Source organism: Papio anubis, chromosome 3 (genome assembly GCF_008728515.1).
Source record: "Papio anubis isolate 15944 chromosome 3, Panubis1.0, whole genome shotgun sequence".
Lineage (NCBI taxonomy): Eukaryota > Metazoa > Chordata > Mammalia > Primates > Cercopithecidae > Papio > Papio anubis.
In genome coordinates this window covers 109,619,894-109,645,240 of record NC_044978.1, presented here as the reverse complement: position 1 = coordinate 109,645,240, position 25,347 = coordinate 109,619,894, and the positions used below count along the sequence as shown (strand labels likewise).

Below are 25,347 nucleotides of genomic sequence, written 5' to 3'. Positions count from 1 at the left end.
TCAAGTGAGTTATCTGTCTGAGTTCTTCCAAAGACCCTTGATGAAGCCCTTTTGTCTGCAAGGTCCCTGGAGGAGGAGGATGTCCTCCGACTTTCCATAGTTCTTTTCACTTGCTGTCTGTTCCTCACATCAGTCTCTTACTGTTCCGGCTCTGTGTCCACGTTATTGGGGAGAAAAACATTCTTATTGGATGCACTAGCAGTGCCTTCTCTTTGCAGACATCTATTGCAGGCTGCTCCAGCTAGCCTTCTTCAAATTTCCGCAGAAGAAAAGCCAGGGTCACACATCAGCTTTACCATGAATGATTTCATAGCATTCTTCTTTGATCGAAACAGCAAATTGGAGTTACGGATTTCTGCTTCTCAGCAAGCAAACCGGATGGCAATCAATCTCCCCTTCTTATAGTCACTTAAAATTGCTAATGTTTGTTTTCTTTATGCCCTGCTTACTTGGCTTGGGGAGGGAAGCACTGACTGGCATTTCTCTAAATCTGAGAAAATGGTATATATTGTCTTCAGCTTTATGATTTTAGGGGCAAGACCATGGCAAAATGATATCATTAAATCCCTATTACATGTATTTATACTTATATTTAACAACCTTGTGTCAGAGGGATACTATTATTATTACCGTTTTACAATTAAGAAACTGAAGCTTGGAGATGTTAAATGACTTATTTATCGTCACAGAAATAATGAAAGTGATACCAGAAATTTCAATCTAGTTCTAAAAAATTTGTGTATCTAAGCACCACACTGTCTCCACTTGAATCAATGTCTCCTACCTCCCTTTCATTTCTAACCAATAGTCCTACATCAGCTTTCTAATTTAATATAAAATATAAAATGTTCAATTGAATATACAGTTCAATATATGATTACTCTGGATTGATCTTGATCTTAGTCTAGACTAAGACCAGACCCATTTACTCCTTTCTATTCTTCAGATAAATGCCAAATGCTAACATGTCCTGCAGAACACTACGTGGTTTCATTTCTAACTTATCTAAAGCTCATTGCAATGCCATTCTTCCCTTTAATTTTTGTGAAAGTATTTTAATCCATCCTGGCAGCGAGCCTCGATATGCTGGTTTCTACCATGTGTCTACTTCACTCAAGGGAAACATTCATCCCTTATTTGCCTGGTTAACTTCTGCTCACACTTGAGATATTTTGAATTCTGATCCTGTCACTCAGAATTATTAGTCTTTCCCAGTTGTGCAGCAGATCATCCACGTTATCAGGAATTATGCCTAATACAGTTGTATCTGTCACAGACACAATTATACACCGGTGCAAACACTGGTGCTAGGTGAATGTTCATAACTGTGCTGATCTTAACTAGGCTTTCTTATGTTCCTGGGGACCGGTGGGTTATTATGCCTTGGCCCTCCTCCACAAGTCTCTTATTTTCCTCCTGAGACCAGCAGCTAGCCCAAACCTAATTTCATTTGAAAAATGGTTGAAGGGTAAGAAGGAGCCCAATTACATCTCAGCCTGCAACGTGTCTACTAAAATCTCAATGGCCAATCCCATAATCAAAGTGCTGAGTCAATGACACTACTCTTTGTGGGTGGGCACTATAAAGTTGCATAGATAAGTTAATAAAAGTTCATTTATCTAATGCTTAATCTCTTCTTTAACATTATAGTATCATCTATTTTTACTCTCTTAGTGTTTTCTTTGTGATTTTTATTTTTCCTTTTGCCTTTCTTTTTTTTTTTTTTTTTTTTTTTTCCTGATTTCAGCTATTTGAGTGTCTTGATACTCTTTCAGATAACTTTATTTCAAATTATTTAGAAAAATACAAGAAATTGCTTATGTAACATTTCAGGAAGTTTTAAGAAAGAAAAAAAACCCTAATATTTTGGTTTCTACTTGGTTTTCTCAGGATTTAAATGAGGTTTACAGAGAATGATCATACAAATAAACATCTTTCTAAAATATCTGTCTATATACAATGTCTAATACATGCATTGTTACTTTCTCAGCTAGTTCATCAGTGGCATTTCAGTTTTCAGATACAGCACTAAATTTCCTATGCTCTAATTTCTGTCCAAATTTTGTATCCAAGAAACATGACAAATCAACTATATTTAATGATCACAATCACTAAATATTTCTTTGGAGAAAAATTCTCAAAAAACAAAGTAGAAGTACTTATTTGGCAATTTCAAATGATATATACCATAATCTCCACGTTCTAGATGCTGTCTGATTCTTAAAGGGCTTTGCCACCATGAAAATGTTACATTACCAAGACATGCAGGATAATCTAAATCTCACAGAGGAGAACTTCCTCTGTGTCAGGAGGACAAAATGCAGCAGGATTCTTTTGATTTAGGATTGCCTCTTCCATCACGAAGAAAACCTGTAATAACGATAATAAAAATAAACTAGAACGACTAAGGTGATTTTAGGTAAATACCAGACCATGAACTCTGATTCATGCTCGGAAGCTAAGATAATATCAGGTAGTCAGTAGAAGCCTATTTATTGATAGTAAATACTTTAAATGTCAACATTTTTCAGAAGCTAAAATAAAAACTAAAGATTTCATTTTGTAGCATTTTTTATTTTTAATGACAAGGTCTTTCTCTTATATTTATTTCAGAGTGTATGACTGTATAGATTCTAGTAAGTACATAGATTTCACAATATTTTTAAAATTAATTTAATTAATCTGTTTTTCAATCTTTTTGTATTAGAAGTATTTTTGTCCTTTTTGGTTTTAGGAAGTTAGGTTCCATGCTTTCTTTTTCTGACCAATTTTAACCCAGTTGTTTTATTGCTACTTCTGTTGGATCAGATCTTACTTGTAAAGCAGAAAGACTATTTGACTCCAGAAAAGATCAACTAGCTTTGTGCTGGGTGTGCCTCTCTTCCTCCTTCTATTCTTTATTTTTTTTTTTTTATTTTTTTTTATTTTTTTTTTATTTTTATTTTTTTTTTTTTTGAGACAGAGTCTCGCTCTGTCGCCCAGGCTGGAGTGCAGTGGCGCGATCTCGGCTCACTGCAAGCTCCGCTTCCCGGGTTCACGCCATTCTCCTGCCTCAGCCTCCCGAGTAGCTGGGACTACAGGCGCCCGCCGCCTCGCCCGGCTAATTTTTTGCATTTTTAGTAGAGACGGGGTTTCACCATGTTAGCCAGGATGGTCTCGATCTCCTGACCTCGTGATCCGCCCGCCTCGGCCTCCCAAAGTGCTGGGATTACAGGCGTGAGCCACCGCACCCGGCCTATTCTTTATTTCTTTTCTGATGTGCCAGATACACATATATCTGCAGTATAAATGATATGTGTATAAGCAATATACATAAACATATAAGGAATATGTATATTATTGACATATTTCTTGCTAAAACAAAGAGTCAGCATGTTGTAATTAACTAAAGAAGGGGTATGAGGAATATAGTTCCTATCTAAATACTGCAAATTACTAAGATTTTACAGTAAGTAAATTATTCAACTCCTTAGCCTCATTGCTATATAATCTAAAATGAATGTCTTTGACCAAAGAATGTTCATCTTTTAAGGATAATGCCGCCCTCGGATGTAAGTAATTATTTTAGGAACTAGTATCCTCATGAAAATTGTTATACTTTTGAAAAAGTGACACATAAAAAATTATCAGTTCTTCAGCTCAAAATTTCTGTAACTGGCTGTTTAACAACAACAACAACAACAAATCTTGGACTTAAAGCCAGTAATCTTGGATTCTACAACTCTTGGTCAGTTTCAATGATTGTAAAGGGCTTCAATTGAAGATTTCTAAGATAATAGGCTTCAATAGAAGATTTCTAAGATGTCTTTAATCTCTGGAAGTCTACTAATCTAAGATTGATGCACTAAGGAAAAAACATACTCAATATATCTTTAATAACTATTGAAAACGGAAAGAAATCTTAGAATAAAACTGATATATCTGAAACTATTTCTATGTTATCTTGGTTTACTTCCAGAAATAAATTTGTAAACACTAGTCATTTGCAGGGAGCTTTATATCTCGTAGTAACAGCTCCTATATGTGAGATTTCAAGTAAATGCCTAGCAACATAGGTACTCAAGCCCTAGATAGAACTTAAGTCATGGAAATACACAGCTAATGCTTGAATTCTCCCTATAATCTTCCTAATCTTCCTGCCACTCAGTCAGTTTTGAAGCCTACATTTTCACCTCTCCTGTGATGAAGAATGCACTATCTTCCAAAATAGCTCATTTTAATTCTGGAGAGAGATATATATAGCATATATATACACAATAATTTAAATAAATGTAAATATATATAATATGTAAATATATATCTATGGTGCAAATAAATATGATTCTATAGGGTGACATTCATATGTATATTTATTTATGATGCAAATAAATATGATTCTATAGGGTGATGTTCATACCTCTCTTAAATTATTTTATTTGGTGTGTGTTGAAGTGTAGTGATGATAATTTCTAATTTCAGTGGTGTGACTCAGCACCAAGATGGAAAGACCACAGGTTTCCATGAGAAAAATACTTAATTTGTGAATCCTGCCACCCCCACTTCTTAGCTGTTAAAGATGGGCAATTTCTTTAACCTTCTAATTATTTGAAACCTGAGGTGTTTCATCTGTGAAATATGTATAATAATTTTTATCTCGTAGATTTGTAATAAGAATTAATTTAGATAATCACAAACAGTCTGCATGGCTATGACTGACATAATCCATAGGCTAATCCAGGCCCTCCAAGAAGCCTTTGTCAAAAGGAAATAACTAGATATTAAGAAAAATATTTCTAAGAAAAATCGAGGAGAGATGAAGGGAAGCTGGGAGAGATGTCAGACAGTGACACAGGTATGTCCCTAGGTACAGTAGAGACGGAAGGAAGGAAGGATAATTGGGTGCAAGCAACGGAGGAGAAATGCCGTTTTAAAGGAGTCTTATTATCCCTGCCATGCTCCATAATTGCCTGGAAGCAATGTGCATAAAGTAAGCTTTATGCAGTGTACATGTGATGAAGGGCTTTAGAGCACAGCAGCTAGAGTCGTTGGCCAGTTACTATCTCTGCAGGTGAAGAGCCTAGAGACAAATGTTTATGGTCGCCATGCTCTATTCTCTTACCATGACACACCTACTTCACACAGGTTCAGAGAGCATCTGTTTCCTGGTTCTGTGGGCACTTTCTCTTAAGAAAGAATTCAGAAGAGGCAGGTTACTAGAGGAACTGCAGCCTGTAGCTATAGTTGATCGTAGGACCTCACCTGGTCCCTATCCTCCCCCTCCTCCGTATCCAGTCTGAATTCCCCTCACTATGATCTTGGCAGGTCATGGTGGCTTAACTGGTGATCTGATCTAATTCCTTATTCTTGGGGGTTTCACACATATTTCTCCCTGCCCCAACTCCGAGAAAGAAGTCCAACTTCTTCCTGATGCTCGATATCAATTATTCTTGCCATTATGGTGACTCCTCTTTTGATCTCTTTGCATGAGTAATTCATAACTATTAGTTCGATAGAGCCTTGTTGTGTTTTCTGGCAAGAGTCACTGGGAATGGAGCACAACATAGAAGTCTCTGACTATATATACACTGCAACTTGAAGAATGTCACCCATACTTTCAGAATCTTGTCTCCATGTTGGTGTTTAAGCTGTGTCTTGTTGCCTCTGGATGATGAGCTATGTGTGCTGGTGTGCTCCAACAAGTTTGTACCAGCTAGCATATTTTTAGAATATTTCTGCTTGGATGAGACCATGTTAGTAGATTACAATTGGCATGGAGAGAGTGTTTACACCATGTCATGATACAAATATTACAAATTTGTCCTCCCCCAGGGAGAATGAGTTGTTACAAATTTATCAGCACTTCATGAAGTACAAAAGTACCTGGAATAACATCATTTTGTTCAACATCACTTTGTTATAATATTGATAAGAAAAACAAATATAACAACACACAGCCAGGGCCACTGTCTGTGTGGAGCATGCAGGTTCTCCCCATGTCTGTGTGGGTTTCCTTCCATAATCAAAGATATGGAAGGTGAATTGGTGTGTCTACATGGTCCCCATCCAAGTGAGTGTGGGTGTGAGTGTGAGTGTGTCCTGCAAAGAGATGGTGTCCGCGTCAAGGTTGGTTCCCACCTTGTTCCCTGAGCTGCTGGGATAGGCTCCAGCCACCTGTGGCCCTAAACTGGAATAAGCAAATAAGTAATTATCTTACTTGCTTTTGTCACTTTTTCTTAAACGTATGTATAGCTCACATTTATTTCCAAGTTTAATATTAGAGGTGTTTTGGGTCTTTATTAGAAGTTTAGTTATGTTTTTGTAACCAGAAATATGCCCTAGGAACTTAACTCATGTTTATATCAAGTAGCTTACAGTAAAATTTGTTTCATTATACTTTGTTTCACTGAAAGTCAGTTTCCAGAACGTATCCATGATAGTAGGTGAGGACTTAACTATTTGTGATACTCTCATACATTCTTTATTGCAAAAGGCATACTCTGGTTGGGTGATATACTATGTGGGATTCTGTTTTTGTAAATAAAGCCTTTCAGAATTCCTATTGCTGGCTGAGGATCTGTGGGCAGGAAAAGCAACCATGCCCACAATAGGTATATACACCTAAAAATGGAAACCCAATGACACTTATGTGATAGAAGGAGCTCAGAGAGCCACCCTGCTATCAGATGAATAATACCAAATAGGGGGATGAGTTATATTTTTAGGAATTGGAAAGAGAGGCAGCATTGTGTTCAGACTATCAATTTACATGTTAATGCCAAGAAAATGCATAGTATATTATACTATTTCAGATATAGCACATCTGAAATATACTATTTCAGATATAGCACATCTGAAATGGTGCCAGCTTGCCTGTAAAAATTCTAATTGTCTTTACTTTGTTCATCTCAGCCACCTGTATCAACAAATCTAATAGTAATGAGGAAGTCCGTCGAGATTAGAACTCATTTCGTTATATGTTCTAAGTTGTATGGGAAAATGAACACCTAATTGCACTGTGGTCAATTTTGGTAGATTTCCATCATTTTGCAACCTACCAGAGTAATAATGCTATCTATTTCACCCTAAACCTGTAAAAAACAAACATTAAAAATAATAAAAAAAGGAAACTTCTAAATATAAAATGTGAAGTTATAGTTCCAAATCTATTTTTAAAATAAATTCTAACAATTAATTTAGAATTACATTTGATGACCTAATTTACCTGGACCCAGTTGTAAGTTGAGAATTATATTTCTAAATATAAATTTACCCAAAAATAACACTGATTAAGAAATAAATTCTAGAAATAACTTCACAGGTCAAATAACTTATTAAGGTGTTTAAACTAAACATCTACATTGTTGTGCTTAGTGGAGGAAGGATTATTTAAAAAAAAAATAGGTGCCAAAGAAAAAAATCAAATTAATTGGTAACAGCTTTGGAGAAAGTGCAAATTATGAAATAAATCATGTTTTGAGTAAATAAGAATTACTATTCTCACTGCATAGCAAATATATTACATGACTTAAGCTATTTATATTAGGATGCTTTATTTTGATACATATATGCTGTTAAAGGGAATAAAAACCATCCTTATCAGCAATGGAAAATCTTATAATCAGCAAACAAATAAATAAACTTCTATCAATCTGCGTACAAATGATAATTTTTAAAAATATTCCTTTATTTGATCACCAGTCAGACTAAATATTTTTTCAAGACTTATTTAGCACTTTTATTTATTTCTTAAATTTTTCGCTGGTATGTTTCTCATTTATCTGTTTTATTATTTTATTTCTCAATATGTATAAATTTTAATAAGCTATGCTAATCATATGTTATAATTACTGAAAACATTATCTCCTGGAGTTTGTCTTATAATTACTAAATTGTTTTTGAGGTAAATTAACTAAGGTAGTAGGCTGCTCTTAGGTCTTTTGCTCAAAGTTATTAAATTTATCTGACCACTTAATTTTGGAGTCCTTGAGTACTTTTTATTTCTTTGCCTGCACTTAACTTTTGGTATTTCTCGGAACCTTTATTATATGCTTTTCCAGAGGGGATATAAACTACATCGACTTCAAGCTGTGGCCAAGTGCTGATGACCCTTACTTTTATATTATCAGTCCGGCTATCTCCTATGCTCTAGCCAGATTCCTGCAAATTGCCATCTGGGTGTTCCCTACTCACTTCAAATGAAAGAAGTCCCAAATTATATCTGACAACATTTTCTACCCTCAGAAATGTGCTTGCCTAAAGTTAACAGAAATTACCATCCAATGTGATAGGCTTGAATTTGCTTGGTTTTAACTACATTCCTCTCCTCTCTACTCCTATGTCTTTTAAATCTACCATTTAATCTTCTTTCCATCTGACACTGCACTGGGTCAGGTGCCATTTTCTTTATCATAAGGAGCATGTTTTCTTTCCAGTGCTTAAAAATTGTCTTTGAAAACGAAATAAGCGTATGGAATTAGAAGGGTAGAATGTGGATATCAGACGCCAGGAAGGGGAAGGGGAAGGGAGGAGGCGGAGATGCTGGTTAAGGGATACGAAATAACAGCCAGGTAGAAGGAATGAGTTCATGTGTTCTGCAGCACTGGGGATGAATACGGTTATCAATAACTTCTTGTGTATTTTCCACAAGCTTAGTAGAGAGGATTTTGAATGTTCACAACACAGGTAATAAATGTTTGAAGTAATCGGTATGCTCATTGCCATGATTCGATCATTATATATTTTATACATGTGTTGAAAGATCATTCTGTATTCCATAAATATGTACAATTAATATGTGCCAACAAAAAAAAATTAAAATCATCTTTGTAAGTTCCCATTCTAATCATTTTTTCAATTTATCAAATCAATTCTGAATTCTTTGTGAGAAAATGTAATTAAGACTAATTGTTAAATATGCAAAATAAGATATTGAGAAATATGTTCATTAATATTTGTTTAGGATCACTCAAATATTTGAATTTTAGTAATAAAGTAAACCTGTATTTCTGTGTTTGGTAGCATAAACAAATTTCTTCTTAAGTTAGGTATTTTGATGGGGGCAGCAACATCACAAATGTTTTTGATAAAATGACCTCACAATTAGGCTGATACTCTTATGTGTGGTTACATTTAAAATCAAGGATATTTATAACCCTTGTGCTACTAGACAGTCATTCCAGATTCCTGACAGAAATCAGCAGATGATAATAAACAGTCAGACCTTGACATTATTAAATGATACATGAGACAGTTATGCTAATTTAGCCTTTGACTTATCCATCATTTACCATCCAAAAGTCTCTTTTGAAGTAAAATTGCAGTTCTATTACTTTAAAAATGTGGCTGTGCACATATTTTTTCATTAAAAAGACATTAACTTTTCAGAAAAATCACTAGAAAATTTAATCTCTATTTGATTCTGGAGTTCAAGGATAAATAAAACATGAACTGTATATTTTACGTCAATTAATTTTACAAATCACCCTTCACCAAGATTTTAAGAAAAATGATTACCATTTATTTTAATTATAATATGTGAAGAAAGCCTATCTTTTTTATATTATCATAGTATATTTGTTTTATGTTGAATTTTGTAGCAATTGGAAATAGCCGTGGATTTTAAAGACAGTAATGCTAGTTATCATTGCAATAGTCAGGATAAAAGTTGGACAGTGGGACATTTTTTAAGCTATTCTATACTAAATTTGTGGTGTTGGGGGACTGATTCTGTTTTGCTTTATACAGGTGATTAAAGCAGTAGAGGAAGGCTATCGTCTGCCAAGCCCCATGGATTGTCCTGCTGCTCTCTACCAATTAATGCTGGATTGCTGGCAGAAAGACCGAAATAGCAGGCCCAAGTTTGATGAAATAGTCAACATGTTGGACAAGCTGATACGTAACCCAAGTAGTTTGAAGACACTGGTTAATGCATCATGCAGGTACAAGGCCAGATCCAAATGATTTTCCAGAATGTAGCTAATACAGATTGATGTCACAAATATTTTATCAATTAAATCATTCTTGTATAGACATTACTCTATGAATCTATATGACACTAATTTATTTGGATATATTTTTTTTCATGTTACTCTCTTACGGTGAAGAAATATGTTACTAAATTATACTTTAAATCACCTATACCTAATCTAATAGTATAAAATGCCAGGTTTCAGTAAAATGAACTGTAGCCATGTTCAGTTAGCATTAAAATAAATAAATAAATAAATAAATAAATAAAAACTTAAATGTGTGAATTTTCATGCACTTTGGAGGATAGGTGAGGATGAGGAATATAAGATTATAACATAAGAAAAAGCCAATTAAGCACTGATATATTTTAAACCTGAGATATCTAACAATAATTACTCTGATTTCTTTAGAATATATTTTAGTGTTCATATTTTAGAAACATTGACAATTTTAGGGACCCTTTTGCTCTTATCCAGTTGCAGACAGATTTTTGGTTAATTATTTAGTGTGTAGTTTGAATGAGATTTAAAACTGATAAAGGAGTAATCTCGTGGAGAAAATTTATGTGAGTAAATGAGCATATTTTTTACTTTTCTGAATAGCACATGAATGCATTTAAATAATGTTTCATATTTGTAAAGCATGTCTTTTTCTTTATCTGAAAAACAGAATTATCTTCTCAAAAAATAAATCAGTTTGATTCTGTACTAGAAAATTTACCAGATTGTTATTTTCACTATGATTGAGGCAGTTGTCTATTTTTACAAGAAGGTGTTATGTTAGTAACTAAATTGGCTGCCTATTAGCATGCACTAAATGAGAAACAATGTGTTAATAAAGTTAGAAAAGTTCTATGATTCCGACATAACATTTGTTTACTAGATGAAAAGTCATTTTAAATACAAATGATGAATGAATTTTCAAACTCTGTTCAAGCATCATTAACTTCCTGTGGTAACAAATGGAGAATGTATCTTCTTAGCAGTTATTCCGTATGTTGTTCCCTAAATATCTGCTTTTCAATTGCTTATTGTCACATAAAATACTAAGACTTTCTCTCATCTACCTGTTTGAATTATATTACATTGTCAGAAATGGACATATGAAAGGAGTAAATACTTAATGTTCTAAATTATTTAATTTAGATAGGCATCATTATTATAGCTTGAGAGCATTTAAAATTTTCTAAATAATTTTATTTCATTATATGCAATATAAAGGATTCAGCTTTCTAGGTTTTGTTTAAACAGGTTTTGTTTTAAGACCAAATTTACCACTCACTGCCTTTCCTTTATTCAATCTTCTGCATATCCTGACTCTAGAAATTGTTAGTTCCTGGTCCATTGTCTCGCCCTTTCTCCATGCCTACTTATGTCACAAGATTTGATGACTTCAGTAACTATGTAGATGATATTCCAGTATCTCTAAATGTCTTGAATTTTTCTCCTTCAATGATTTTATTCTCAAGTCTACCTTGTACTCTCCTTTCCATGCTGATATTCTAGACCTTGCTATTATCAAAATTGCAATTCTTTCATAATTTCAACTTTAAGATCTTACTCTCCAACTGTTTCTTTCTGCAGTTCTCTAACAATTCATGCCTAATGGCTAAAAATCACTATAACGTATTCGTTTATTCATCCAACATCTATTTACCTTTATACTCTGTGTCATGCTGTGGGCTAGGTGCCAAGGATAGAACATTAAGCAAATAGACCTAAGTATTTGCCTTTATGAAGCCAATGCACTGTTGGGAGAGAGACGCTGAACAAAATAAAAACTTCAAAACCAATTGTGTGTTTGGTTTTGGAGTGGAGAGTGAGAATTAAATTCAAGATGAATACTAGAAGGTTAGATTGATTGTGCAGGTGAGATATGATGATATCTTGAAATAAGGTGGTATTAATATTGAATGGGAGAGAAGTGGTTGGCTGTACAATACATTGGAAGTTGGATAGATGGTATGCACAATGATAGGTTTTGAGAAAAATGAGGACAGAGAAGAGGTGGACTGTCGCATCATACTATAATGGGGAGGACTTCAGGAGCACACAGATGTGTAGAAGATGAGAAGTGTGGTCTTGGACCTGGGGCCGTATTTCTCTGAGAAATATGGAGGCACAAAATAGGCATATGGATACAGAAGAATCTTAGTCTGGAAATAAAAATATTTAAAAAACAGATACTTTTTAAGGACATGAAACTGAGTAAAATTATCTATAGTGGAGTTATAGCCTAAGTAGAAAAATATAGGGCCACGTCCTGACTCCCTTCGAGTTTTAAAGTCAGGAAAACAACAACAACAAAAGACTAGCAGGCAAAGGAGATTGAGGAGAATCCAGCAGCGCACACACACACGCGCACACACACACACGCACAGAATTGTGATTTAAACAATGTTGAGACAGAGTAGGATTTCAAGAGTGAGGTGGGAGGTGGTAGTGGTGTTGGCTGAATGTTTCCAAGAGGTCAGTCCTTTTGTACTTTGGAAAATGCTCACAGATTTTGGCAAAAGAGAGATCTTTGCCCATCTCAACTAGAGTAATTTTTATAAAATTGGTTTTGAAGAAACTACATGCAAGTGTAAATGGAATGTGAGAAAGTGGAGAGAACCTAAGTAGAGAGAAAAGTATTTGTGTTCTTTTTCTTATAGTTGCAATTTACTTAAGTAAATTTCACATGTAAATGATGTAAATTTACCTGATGGGTATGTAAATTATTTTTAATATTTAGTTCCCTTTTGTCATTTTTTCTGATTATTTCCTTAAGATACATTTCTAAAAGTCATCATCATCATTATATCATTATTATTATTGGCAAAAGAATGTGAATGTAGTGTCATTAAAAGTGTCTATTGATTTAGTTGATTCTATTAAGTTTTGTTTTGTATTTGGGGTTACATTTTGTTTTTCATGTTCTACCACTCCTAGGTGAATTAAGAAGCACTCTATTTAAGAGTATAAAATAAAGAATAAATAGTTCCTTAACTTCCAGATAAATTTACTTAAATGAGCGTAAGTTCCTCTAGCACGTCTATAATCGATTGGCTTTGCACAAATTATCCCACGTTTCTGTAGTGGGTAGCATTTTTCTTATTTTCATAAACAAAGAGTAGTATATCTAAATCACTACATGGCAAGTTTTTAGTAGAAAGATTTTTAGAGGAATATTATGTATACAGCAAAATTGAGTGGAAGGTGCAGAGATCTCCCACGTACCCGTTACGCTACACATTATGTAGCCTTCCCCCACCCTATTACCAGCATCAACCACCAGAACGATACATTTACTACCATTGATGAATCTGTTTTTCCACATAATTATCAGCCAAGGCCCATAGTTTACATTAGAGTTCACTGTTGGTGTTGTACGTTTTACAGATTTAGACAAATCTGTCCACCATTATACCATTATACAGAGTGGTTTTATTATCCTAAAAATTCTCTGGGTTCATCTATTAGTACTCAATAAAATTTTTAGCTATTGTGTTGTCTTACGTAAAATTTACTTATTAGTAAGTCCTCATGTTAAGTCATCATTAATTACGGATAAAATAATCTCAGTAGACTGATTTTGTGTTCTCCTGTATTTTAAATTATTTTCTTCCATGTTAGCATTTACGTATTTCTCCTCTATAAATATACTTACAGACTCAAAGATCCATTGAATATAAGTTAACATTATAGTAAACTTTGTTATGAAAGAATTAAATTGTTACTATTAATATTTATGTTTTATGTGTTTTAGAGTATCTAATTTATTGGCAGAACATAGCCCACTAGGATCTGGGGCCTACAGATCAGTAGGTGAATGGCTAGAGGCAATCAAGATGGGCCGGTATACAGAGATTTTCATGGAAAATGGATACAGTTCAATGGACGCTGTGGCTCAGGTGACCTTGGAGTGAGTAATTTTTCTGATAATTTTTACATAATTGCTGGGGCAAGAAAAGTTGTTCAAAAACCAATTTGGATGAGGTCAAGGGAAATCAGTTAACCTTTGTGGATGTGTGGCAGCTCTCAAAGAAGCCTCATCATCTTTAGCCTGTATTGTTAACAACTGCATGGTTAATGCTACGTGTGACCGGTATCTTTGCTTGTTTGCTTCAAACAAATAACATTGGCATACTTGAATAATTGGAATAACAGCTCCTTGGCAAAATACTGGTGTTTTGTGTTGTGGAAAAGATGTTTTCTTGACAAGTTTTTTTATACTGGTATCTATGTTATATGAATGTAAATACCAAACAAAATTAACTGTAAGCACAATTGGTGTGCCTAGTCCTACATAAGGACCAAACATATTTGTACATTTTGGCTCTCTACGATGAATACCAAGGTAACAACAGCTTAAACAAAGCTTCCCTGGCAGGATCTCATTTAATTTCTAAGCGGTGCACCTTACATTCTTGCAATCTAAGGATGTATCAGATCCTGCCTCTGATTTGTTATTTGGTACAATCTCAGTGGAACCAATTGTGCCGTTTTCTGTTTGCACGTTTAAGATAAAATTTATCAAATCTTATTAAATAAAAATCACTAAAGTTAAATATTAAATTCTTTAAGGTTGTAAGTTGTTTGTATTTTATTATATACTCTGTACATGTGGTTGTTTTAGCCTAATTGTTATTTGTGAATAACTGTCTTTATGGTGGTTCCATCTAGATTACATTAACATTAATGTTTTAGCCTGTGAATACAATGATAACTTACTTCAAATTACCTGCCAATTCAAAGGTTAAAATATTGTAAGGTTTAGAAAATGGTAGAATATTGTGAAGCACTAAACCATAGTTGTTATTTCATTTCGACACATGATATGAACATTGAGCAGTTCTCATTCACCATCTCTATTATTCTGGCATTCTTTGATTCATTGAATTCACTGCTCCTCCCCACAAAAGGTAACAGGGTACCACCATTTATCACCAATTAATTTCTCATTCTCAGCATTCTCTTTCTTCATACCGATAACTAAAAGGACCTGAAACCAGCCACTCAGCTTGCTTTCTTAATTTACTGAATCTCATTCTCATGGTCCGCCAAATCATATCTACTTGATGACACATATGCTTTGTCCGTTATTTCTTTGGACACTCAAGGAACTCATTTGTGCTATATTTAAAGTAGTATACTGAAAAATTTGCTGATAATTTAAAACTATTTTTACATGATTGCTATTTAATTTTTCAGTAAAAATGGTCATTTTAATTTATTAAAGTCATTTGTCATTTTATATTAAAATGATATTGTAGGTATTTCTTCTACCCAATGTCAGATTACTTGTAAATATATAATAAAATGATTTGCATTAAACAATGTCTCCTTTTTATTAAAATAGCACATTTTCTGTACATACATACATCTACTACATTTTTGCTTCTTCCTTCAAAAAATAGTTATAATCACAAATTATACTTTTTGCATTAGTTACTTGTGTTTTACTTATATCTTCGGGGTCCCAAAATACTATAAATATGTCGAATATTTTAGCGTTATAGTTTCACATTTTTCTTATTCCTTTTTTTTTTTCTGTTTCTTTCCTATATGCTCCTCTATCCCCAAATGCTCTTTAGTTTTTATTTTCTTTCAAACACTAATAACCTCTTATGTCTTATCATAATGATTCTTCTCCAGCTTATTTCTTCTTGCTGTATTGCCTTTATTCAAACATTTTGTCTTTTAATTCATTTACTCTGCCAAGAAGAGTAAAGTTACATTGGGAGACTTACCAGCATTTTCCCATTCAGAAAGTATTGGTCTCACTGTGGTAACTGCTCCAAATTCTCAGGGATCATAATCATTAATACATTTCTTACCAGGAATTGGGCCCACAGATCCTAACTCCAAGAAAGCTGTTTTTTTGGAGAGAGTCTAGGCACTTTAAATTTAACTGCATGCCCCCTTGTTTTCTCTGCTTTCAACTATATGTTTTTCAACTCTAAAAACATTTATCAAAACATTAAGTCACTCAAGTAATCAGTTACTTGTTTGGTCAAAAATTTTTTTTTAAAAAGTTCATCTGTTCATTTTGCCTACTCTCTTCCAAAAAAAAAGTCAGTCATTGCTAAGGACTAGTGGCAAAGGAGATGGGATTATCAGCAAAAGAAAAAGATCAGTTCTCAAAACACCTTGATACTGATTTTTCACACATAGTGTTTATCCCATATTAATTTTATGAAGGTTGTATAATAAAATAATAAAATATAATTTTTAGAGTTATTGTCAAAAGATAATAGAAGTTGAGAATGGAAGAATACATTCATAGCTGTTGTAAATACTTAGGAAAAATGTGAAAATCAATTCATATAAAGCAAATAGTCCAACTGCCACATTTAAAAACTACATTGTAATTTGTGACATCAAATTTGTTTTCAAAGTGGGCTTAAAAGAAAGCAATAAATATACAATTTTCAGAACTACATACTTTTGTTAAAAATCTCCATCACTTCACTTGTATATGGATTGTTGCCAGTACATGCATGTATAGCTAAATATTGAAAGGTAATGAAGAAATTAGAGGTCTTAGAGTCAAAGCATATTCATGAAAATGGCTTTCAATCTTAGATGTGTTTGTCTGCTACTCTTTGTGCCTAAACCTTGCTATTCTGTGTTCAGTATTCATATGAAAACAATTGTGGCAGTAATGGTGCAAACTATCTCATCTTGCATAAGTGCAGTGGATTATTGTCGATAGGGATAATTGTGAGCGTGAGGTGAGTTGAAAATTGAATCCAAACATTTCAGTTAAGGACAGAATCACAGCTACTTTTTAAACTTCTTTTCAGCTCAGTACTGTCAACCTTTGGTTATTCAGAAAAGGAGCAAAATCCAATAAATTTAAATATTACACCAATTGTATGTCAGCTGAAGAGGTTCCTGTTATCAGCAGTTACTGGAATACAGTCTTAAACTAATAAAATGAAAGTTTTCAAAATCCAGAGCCAAAATCTTTACAGATTAATACAAATAGATTTATTCAGTTATCAATAAGTCATTACGCATGATTTATTATACACTTAAAGTACACATAGGAGTACCTACTCTCCTCTGTATTCTAGCCTCACAATGTCTCATCCATTGAGAACCATTAACAGACCATGGTTAGATCTCTTCTTGCCAGATGTAATATATCTATCTTGTACAATATCTATATCATTGATTGCTAGGGTTCTGCAAAGTTAACAAAAAGAAAAGGACAAACATACAACTGCATGATAAAACTCTGACAAAAGCAATAAACATTGAAGTTTAGGGAATATTCATTAATCTATCTTCTCCCTTCTCCTATTCAGCCAATGTTGGTTGGGGCTAAGTGCCAGTGATATGGCTGATATGGCTAAAAGGCGTGTAAAGTAGAAGGGAGAAGAATGAGCAAGAGAATGAATCATCTGTAAATAGATTAATTTAAGCCTGAATAATTAAGAGTTGATTCTAACATCAGCTATATACTTTTGGTTATTCTATTTTCATTCTGCCATTTTAGCGTCATTAATATCAGTGTTTTTCCATTGTTTAATACTATTGAATAATGTTTGAAAAAATACTGAAATGTAAACCCAACAATGACAGTTCATAACATTTGGAGCTTTTCTAAAAGTAATCAATTTTGTCAACAAAATCCAAACTATCTTTTATGTAACAATGCCAGTCTCATCATGTTTAGATTCATAAGCCTTTATCAAAATGTAATTCGGTATCGCTAGAATTGATCTTCAGTATTACTTAAGATTATACATGATCATGATAAAATTTGTGTAATACTTATAATGGGAACACACTTAAGACATTGTGTAGCTATAACATTTTCTACTTAGAAAAATGAAATTTAAAAATGCATATCTTGTACCATTTCCAAATTATTTTTCAAAAATTATTGTATATAGGGTAGCAATATCATTATTTTTATTTCCATGAAATTTATGTAATTAATGCTAAGTTGAGCATTTAATATGTGATTTAGGCAGTAAAATGGGAATTATTGGAAATAAAAAATGTGAGATTTAACTACTTAAAAGAAACTACCTTAAAGTATTTAGCAATATTTGAACAGTTATTTAACCTTTAAACATCTAATACGGTGTTAATTCTCATCTGTAGTGTTATTAACAGATATTAAGATGCATTTCAAAGAAACTACTTAGTTGCTGAGAACAATTTTAACTTGCATAAATAATCTTATCTCTCCACGTTTTCACTGAAAATCACATTGTATAAAGGTATATGTATGTTGCATGCATTATTATAGTTATCCTGTCCTCTAAATCTCTGCACCTTAGTTTGACAGTTTTTCAAATAACACGTCAGATTTAGAGAAAAACAACAGAATGTCATGAGAGAAGACATTATTTATTCAGTATGCAAAATTCAGTGTTTTGTTTCTATAATTCTATTTCTCCCCTGGGGAGATAGGGTTTAGGATGCGATGAAAAGGAAAGACAGAGAAGTAAAAAGAAGAGGAGCAAGTGCCCTTTGACATTCATCTCAAGGGATAATCAGATAATAAATTGTTCTTGAAATAAAATTTTGTCCTTAGTTCACTGTTAAAATTCAAACAAATTTAACTTGAAATCTGTAAGTATGAAATGTTCTGACAAAATAAAAATTTTAATTTTCTATAAACACAAACGATACCCACATTTATTAATCAAATAAAATTCCTCACAATTCTTTAGTATGATATAGTTATCATGAAAAATTTAAACTGCCAAAACATTGAGCGAGCTACAGTCTTTCTTGTTCTCAAGTCATATCCAGAAGATGAAATTATATTGTTATCTAATGTACAGCAAGTTAAGATACTAGAAATAAAAATAAGTTACTAGTGATTTGATATCCTTTAGACAAAACCAAGATTTGGAATATGGAAACACATACACACTTCAAATTTAAATTTTGTGATTGTATGTATAAATTCCATGTTTGAAGGAGAACTTATAAATTCTTTCAAGTCATTCAGAATAAACAGTAGTGGTTATTTTCAAAGGCTCATTCCTAATAATTCCTAATAATTAGCATAGCAATCATGAATTACGCATTTTAAGCCTATATATTATTACAACCTTATTTCCAAATCTGGATTCATTAGTATTTCTTATGCCTTTATAAAACATATGATAAAACACATGTTTTAAAACTTTGTTTCTAGTCCTAATTAAATTGTCCAGCAGAGACGGTTTTCAGGTTAAGAAAAAATGTTCATCCTCTTTCTCTTGGCTGTGATCCAGTTTGCTAGTGAACACCCATGAATACCCAAATCTACGTAATTCTTTATAATTAATAATTTACTTGTGGAAACATGAGAATAATAGTGCATAACAGAAACTACCATGGTCATATTTGGTGACCATAGCCTCAGGCAAAGTATGTGTTTCGTTCCCTTCATTAGATATTTTCTTTTAGAATTTTGAATATTTTAAATTACATTTACAGAGTTCTCATTTTACAGATGAATAAATTATTGCATATAGTTTGAAATGCTTTACTCAAAATCATCTCTTAGAATTATGATGAATCAAAAGTATAGACTTGGGTGTTAAGTACTTGATATTAGCCCTAACTTGATTATGCAATTGGCTGTGTTATATAGCTAAGTAATTCAAATTATCTAAGCCTTTGTTTCTTCATCCATAAAAGGAAATTTAAAAATCTGTATCATACAGTTATTGATATCTCTAGCATACAGGACATATGTCAATTAAGTGTCACAAATATATATGTGTCTAAATTGGTGTGTGAATATGGTTATAAAATGTCACCAATTTATATGTGTGGAAAAAAACATATATATATATATGATTCTCAACCAGGGGAGATTTTGCCACTCAGGGTAAATTGTCAATGACAATTTATCTTGTCAAAATGAAGGCCTGGTCGTGGTGCAGTGCTTCTGGTATATAGTGGGCAGAGGCCAAGGATGTAGCCGAATATTCTACAATGCATGAGACAGCACCTCTACAACAAAGAATTATCCAGCCTATAACGTTAACAGGTTCAAGGCTGAGAAACTCTGGTTTAGTTGAAAAGAGACAAGATTAAACTCGTGTCTCTTATATTCCTCATTTGGTCTGTAATTAGCTACTTTGTAGTCTATTCCATTATTAATAATAATGATTTGGTTTCAAAGCTAATTTTACTAATTTGTAAGTTTCCCTGAGGATTATCTTCCATGCCATCTCTACTGCTATTATTATTTTTATGTTCCAATCTGGTATCTTTTAGTTGTAATAATTTTTAAGCTTACTGTTGAATATTCACATTCTAAAAATCAAATATGTTTCCATCACAAATATCAATAGCATTTTTTTTTTTTTTGGTGGGGGTAGCTACTTGCCATTTCCTAAAACTCTCATAACAAATAAAGAAACCATAAAGGGAAAAGAAAACTAAAATATTATTTTCAAAAAAATATTTCCAATACTAGTATGCACAGAGCCTTGGCATCCTTTAATTTCTATCCTCTGATAATTACGAGTTTTCGTTGAATTCAAAGAACAATTAAAACTATTCAGTTTCTACCTGTAATGATTCTAATGTCTAATGCAATTAATTCAATAGAACTCTAAGAAAATCTGAAATTAAAACACACACTGAATGGAAAAAGGTTCCACTTTTCACATAATGTGTTCAATAAGGTAATTACCTAGAGAAATCTAACATGGCAAACATCTTTGTCATTTAGGATTTTGAATTTTTGATGCTTATTTTTTCATGTAATTAATGCTTATCATTTGCCAAACATACCTGACAAATACATACTTTAGGGGAATAGCATTCCTCAATATCCTGTAAAAGAATGTTGAAAAACCATGGCTACTTGTCTTGAGCTCCATAATATGTTGTTAGTTTAGAAATCTAAATATTTGTAATTTTATTTTGAATAATAAGCATGTTGAAAAAAATGCACAGAAGTATCTTGATTGAAAAGTGTTCTGAAAGCGTGTAATCTTCAGCATGCTGTAAATGCCAGGAGAGCTTGGATATTGTTTGATTTCAAAAAAAAAAAAAGTTCTGGTACTTTTAGTATAAAGTAAAAAACAAAAACAAAAACAAAAAACATAAAACATTGTTATAAAAGCAGTGTAGTGGTGATTATCTCCAAAAGATATCTATTATATAAAATGACTGTATAGAATGAGTCGTTTTATGACTTTGGTTTTCAACTGCTTAGCTATAAAATATTGAAAGTCTATTTTAAGCTTCTCTTAGCAAAAAAAGTGCTAATGCATATTGTAGAGCTGGAGTTTCAAAACTTTTCAGTGAAATTGTACCTGTTAACTCTTTATTGGTAACAATGTGCAAATTTGTGTTATCACCACTCTGCACCACTAAAATAGTGATGTCCACAAATGAGAGCAAATATGTATTATATCATTCCTCATTATAAATATTTTTTGACTACTAACAGATTTTGGAGGTATAATTTTAGAGCCTAACCTTTAAAAATTAGACTCTGTATGTCTGAATTAGGACTGAAATCTAACTAGTGTCTGCACTGTTTGCCCCTTTGCCAACATGAAATATTGAGGTGTGCTGCAAATTGAATCAATACATCCAATGTGTGCTTTCTTCATGCAGGGATTTGAGACGGCTTGGAGTGACTCTTGTCGGTCACCAGAAGAAGATCATGAACAGCCTTCAAGAAATGAAGGTGCAGCTGGTAAATGGAATGGTGCCATTGTAACTTCATGTAAATGTCACTTCTTCAAGTGAATGATTCTGCACTTTGTAAACAGTCCTGAGATTTATTTTAACAAAAAGAGGGGGAAAAGGGAAAACATTGATTTCTAAACCTTAGAAAATATTTGCCTCGGCCACAGAATTTGTAATCATGGTTTTTACTAAAATCTCCAGTTCTTGGTCCTTAGTCTTCATTTTTCATGAAGCAAACATATCTTGCATTAAAAGGGACATGAGGATAAATGTCATCTTAAGTTACAACAACAGAATCCTTCCCACTACTTCTACAAAATTTTGTACCTGAAATACATAAATATATAGCACTTTTATAGACTGAATTAAGGCAACCCCTTTCAAAACTTCCAGGGATCTACTTGAAAGGAAATGTTTTATAGCCATTTGTGAGCTAACAAAAGCTACAGTTTACTGAAGTTTGCTTCAAGTCTTAATTGTCTACGAAAGTGTATTGAAGAGCAATATGATTAGATTATTTCTTAATAGATATCTTCTTTTGTAATTTTAAAATGCTGTTACACAGCGTTAAGTTATAGGAACTAGTGTAAAAACATGTTGCTTCATCAAGAAAAAGTACAATACAGGGTGTATATTTATTTTTTGTGTTATAAAATTTACTTTTAGTTGCTCTTCTAGAGATTATTAAGTAATAAATGTGTATATACTGTATAATTTGCAATATACCCAGGAACTGATTTAAGACGGAGTTGTGTGTGTGTTTGCTTGCACATGTGTGTGTTACCATTCTGCTTGCATTTCTAATAGTGTTTTAATTTTAGCAACATAAAGGAGCAAGTGTTCCAGAATGTAATATGAATAGGAGAAATAGGGAAGCAGTAAAACAAAATTTAACACAAGCTTGTGTCTCTTTTCCTCTCATGTGTCCAAAAGCTAATCTCTTTATTCACTAAAAGGAAATGTGTATGACTAAATCCCCTTTGGATTTTTAAAAACACTTTGTGATATCAGTGACAATGCAGTTCTTGTAGCCATTAATCTTGTACCCCTGTAAGAAATTTCACCTTTCTGAGTCCTAAAAAGTATCTTGTCAAGCAAAGTTGACACCGAAGGGCACATTTTCAGCAGGATGTAGAAGGATTTAACTGTGCAGGCTTCTGTTAATGTTGTTAAATCCAGGCACATAGCATGAAGCATCACCCTTAAGTGTTAATCCTTTGTAACCATTCCCATTTTGACTCAGTTCTAGGAAATTTGACTCTAAGGCAGCAATGGACTTATGACAAATATATACATATATATGTACACACACATAAATATATATATATATATGCTTCTTTCCCTTCAGAATTTTATTTCAAGAATTGACAAGTTTTATTTGTGATGTATGTTTATTCATTTGTTAATTTCATTTTATATTCAGTTACATAGCATTGAGTTTATTTTAATGAAACAATCCAATGTATTATGTAATTAGACTTATTAAGGAATATAACATATCTTCTATATATGCTCTATATACAACACATGATGAAGACTTATATTGGTGATACAAATTATGCAGTGTATTAGAAATTGTACAAAATTGAGCTCCTGAGATAACCAACATTTTTGTATTATTACACTTTATAAAAATTATGGAATGTCATGTGATTATTCAAAAAGCAGAGCATTTAAATAAAATACAGCCTACTCATGATTATCAATGTTATTAGTACAGTAGATCAGAGAAGCCTGGATTAATGGAATTTCTCAGAAATACAGTCACATTATATTAATGATATTCTGTTTTCCAAGCACTTGTTTTACTTGAATGTTAGCATATATAAGAATAAATTTTTGGGAAATAACTCCTTCCTATTCTGCCCACCTTTTACTTAAGCAGTAAAGTACCTCTTTTCTAAAGAACCAGGAAGCATCAAAACAACAACAAAAATCTAAACAATTTTCAAATGATATATTCAGTTCTCATTATAATAAGGGCTATATACCATGGGTCCACACAAACTGTGCTGCAAACATATAATCTATTAGTTTAGTGAAATTTCCAGAGATGTGAATTTAATATTTTCTTGATAAAATCATAAATAGGCATCACCATTATTAAAGATGCATTTGTTCATTTCAATAAACAGAAAATTAATGAAACAAATTACTTTTGTACAAAATAAATGGAGATTGTGTTGCACTTTATTGAATTTTATAGAAATATTCAAATCTAAGTGATAAAGTAACAATTGAGAAACTTCAAAATGAAAGCCTTATTGATTCAAAAGGAAAATTACCATATCCTTTAGGGCTGATGAATTTGCCACAATTGCTTAGATATAACAAAGATATTTTGTACATTGTTTTCCAACTTTATATGCTGAAAGATAATTGTGAGGTCAGGGTGGAGTATATCTAAATGACTAGAACTTTAAGTTACAATATAGATTTTCTCTTTTTAACAAAAGAAGAATATAAATTAATTTGGATCAAATTTATTTGTCTTCTTTGCAATCTTGGTGATCATTTTGGAAAGTAAATTGAAAAGAAATTTAAATAGCCACATAGTTTTCTTTTGCATCTCAATTTGGTTGAGAATTTCTAAGGAAGGTTAATATGACTTTAGAATGAATAAAGAGACTGTCAAACAAAAAGTACTTTCCCTAAAAAAGAGGAAAGAGTGTCTTTCTAAAATATTTGTTTTCTATTTTATATGTCACCAATCGGAAAATGCCAATCTCATCTTCAAATGTGAGAAAGGGAACAAGGAGAGGAGCAACTCTAGTAAAATGTAATGAGGCCATAATCCAAGGCAAAGTTTAACAAATCTTGATTGTGAGATTTCTTATTCTGTTGCTTCATTTTGTCACCCACCAGACTACCAAAAATAAAGCACAGACATGACAATTTTAGTACATACAATAGATTTTGCAAATAATACATAATGATATTATAACCGCCAGTAGCAACATCTTAAGGGACATTACTCTTTCACAGTATTGGCCTTTGAAAAATCGGTACAGGGAGTAATTTTCAACAGACATTGATACTTGAAGTCACTCAGTTACTACTTTGACCAATCATAATTTGTTTCTAATCTTGTCATTTGCTCATGTATATTATTAATATAATCAGTTGCTATTTTCATAATGTATTATTTCTATGTAAAAATGTAAAGATTTTGATTTTCCCATTTTTAAAAAATTATAATGTGCATGATCTTTCATTTCTTGCATTTTAATTACCAAGTCAGTATTCTAAGGTTGTAAGATTACTGTAAAAATTATATTCCAGGCCGGGCGCGGTGGCTCAAGCCTGTAATCCCAGCACTTTGGGAGGCCGAGACGGGCGGATCACGAGGTCAGGAGTTCGAGACCATCCTGGCTAACACGGTGAAACTCCGTCTCTACTAAAAAATACAGAAAACTAGCCGGGCGAGGTGGCGGGCGCCTGTAGTCCCAGCTACTCGGGAGGCTCAGGCAGGAGAATGGCGGCGTGAACCCGGGAGGCGGAGCTTGCAGTGAGCTGAGATCCGGCCACTGCACTCCAGCCTGGGCGACAGAGCGAGACTCTGTCTCAAAAAATATATATATATATATATAAAAATATATATATATATATATATTCCAATATTTTGTCTAAATTTAAGTGTGGCCAGCATTACTGGTTTCAGAGTTGCCTAAACAGTACAGAATACCCTTAATTCAATTTGTAAAAGAGTTTTGACCAGTGTGAAAAAGTGAAGACACAGTTTCATGGT

At 32.8% G+C, this 25,347-nt stretch overlaps 1 protein-coding gene across 5 annotated transcripts in view; it reads left to right on the top strand.

Annotated features, from left to right (window-relative positions):
• The window catches only part of EPHA5 (EPH receptor A5), a 340,958-nt gene extending 315,991 nt beyond the window's left edge, over positions 1 to 24,967 (top strand). For 4 of the 5 annotated variants that reach the window (XM_017958795.3, XM_031664478.1, XM_031664476.1 and 1 more), the window contains 3 exons: positions 9,724 to 9,917; positions 13,696 to 13,851; positions 21,525 to 21,630. In XM_017958795.3, the coding sequence (XP_017814284.1) occupies positions 9,724 to 9,917; positions 13,696 to 13,851; positions 21,525 to 21,630 (456 nt within the window). Of the gene's footprint in view, positions 1 to 9,723; positions 9,918 to 13,695; positions 13,852 to 21,524 lie in introns of all 5 variants that reach the window. The other variant, XM_017958793.3, reaches the window with a different exon arrangement.
• Positions 24,968 to 25,347: the final 380 nt, after the last annotated feature.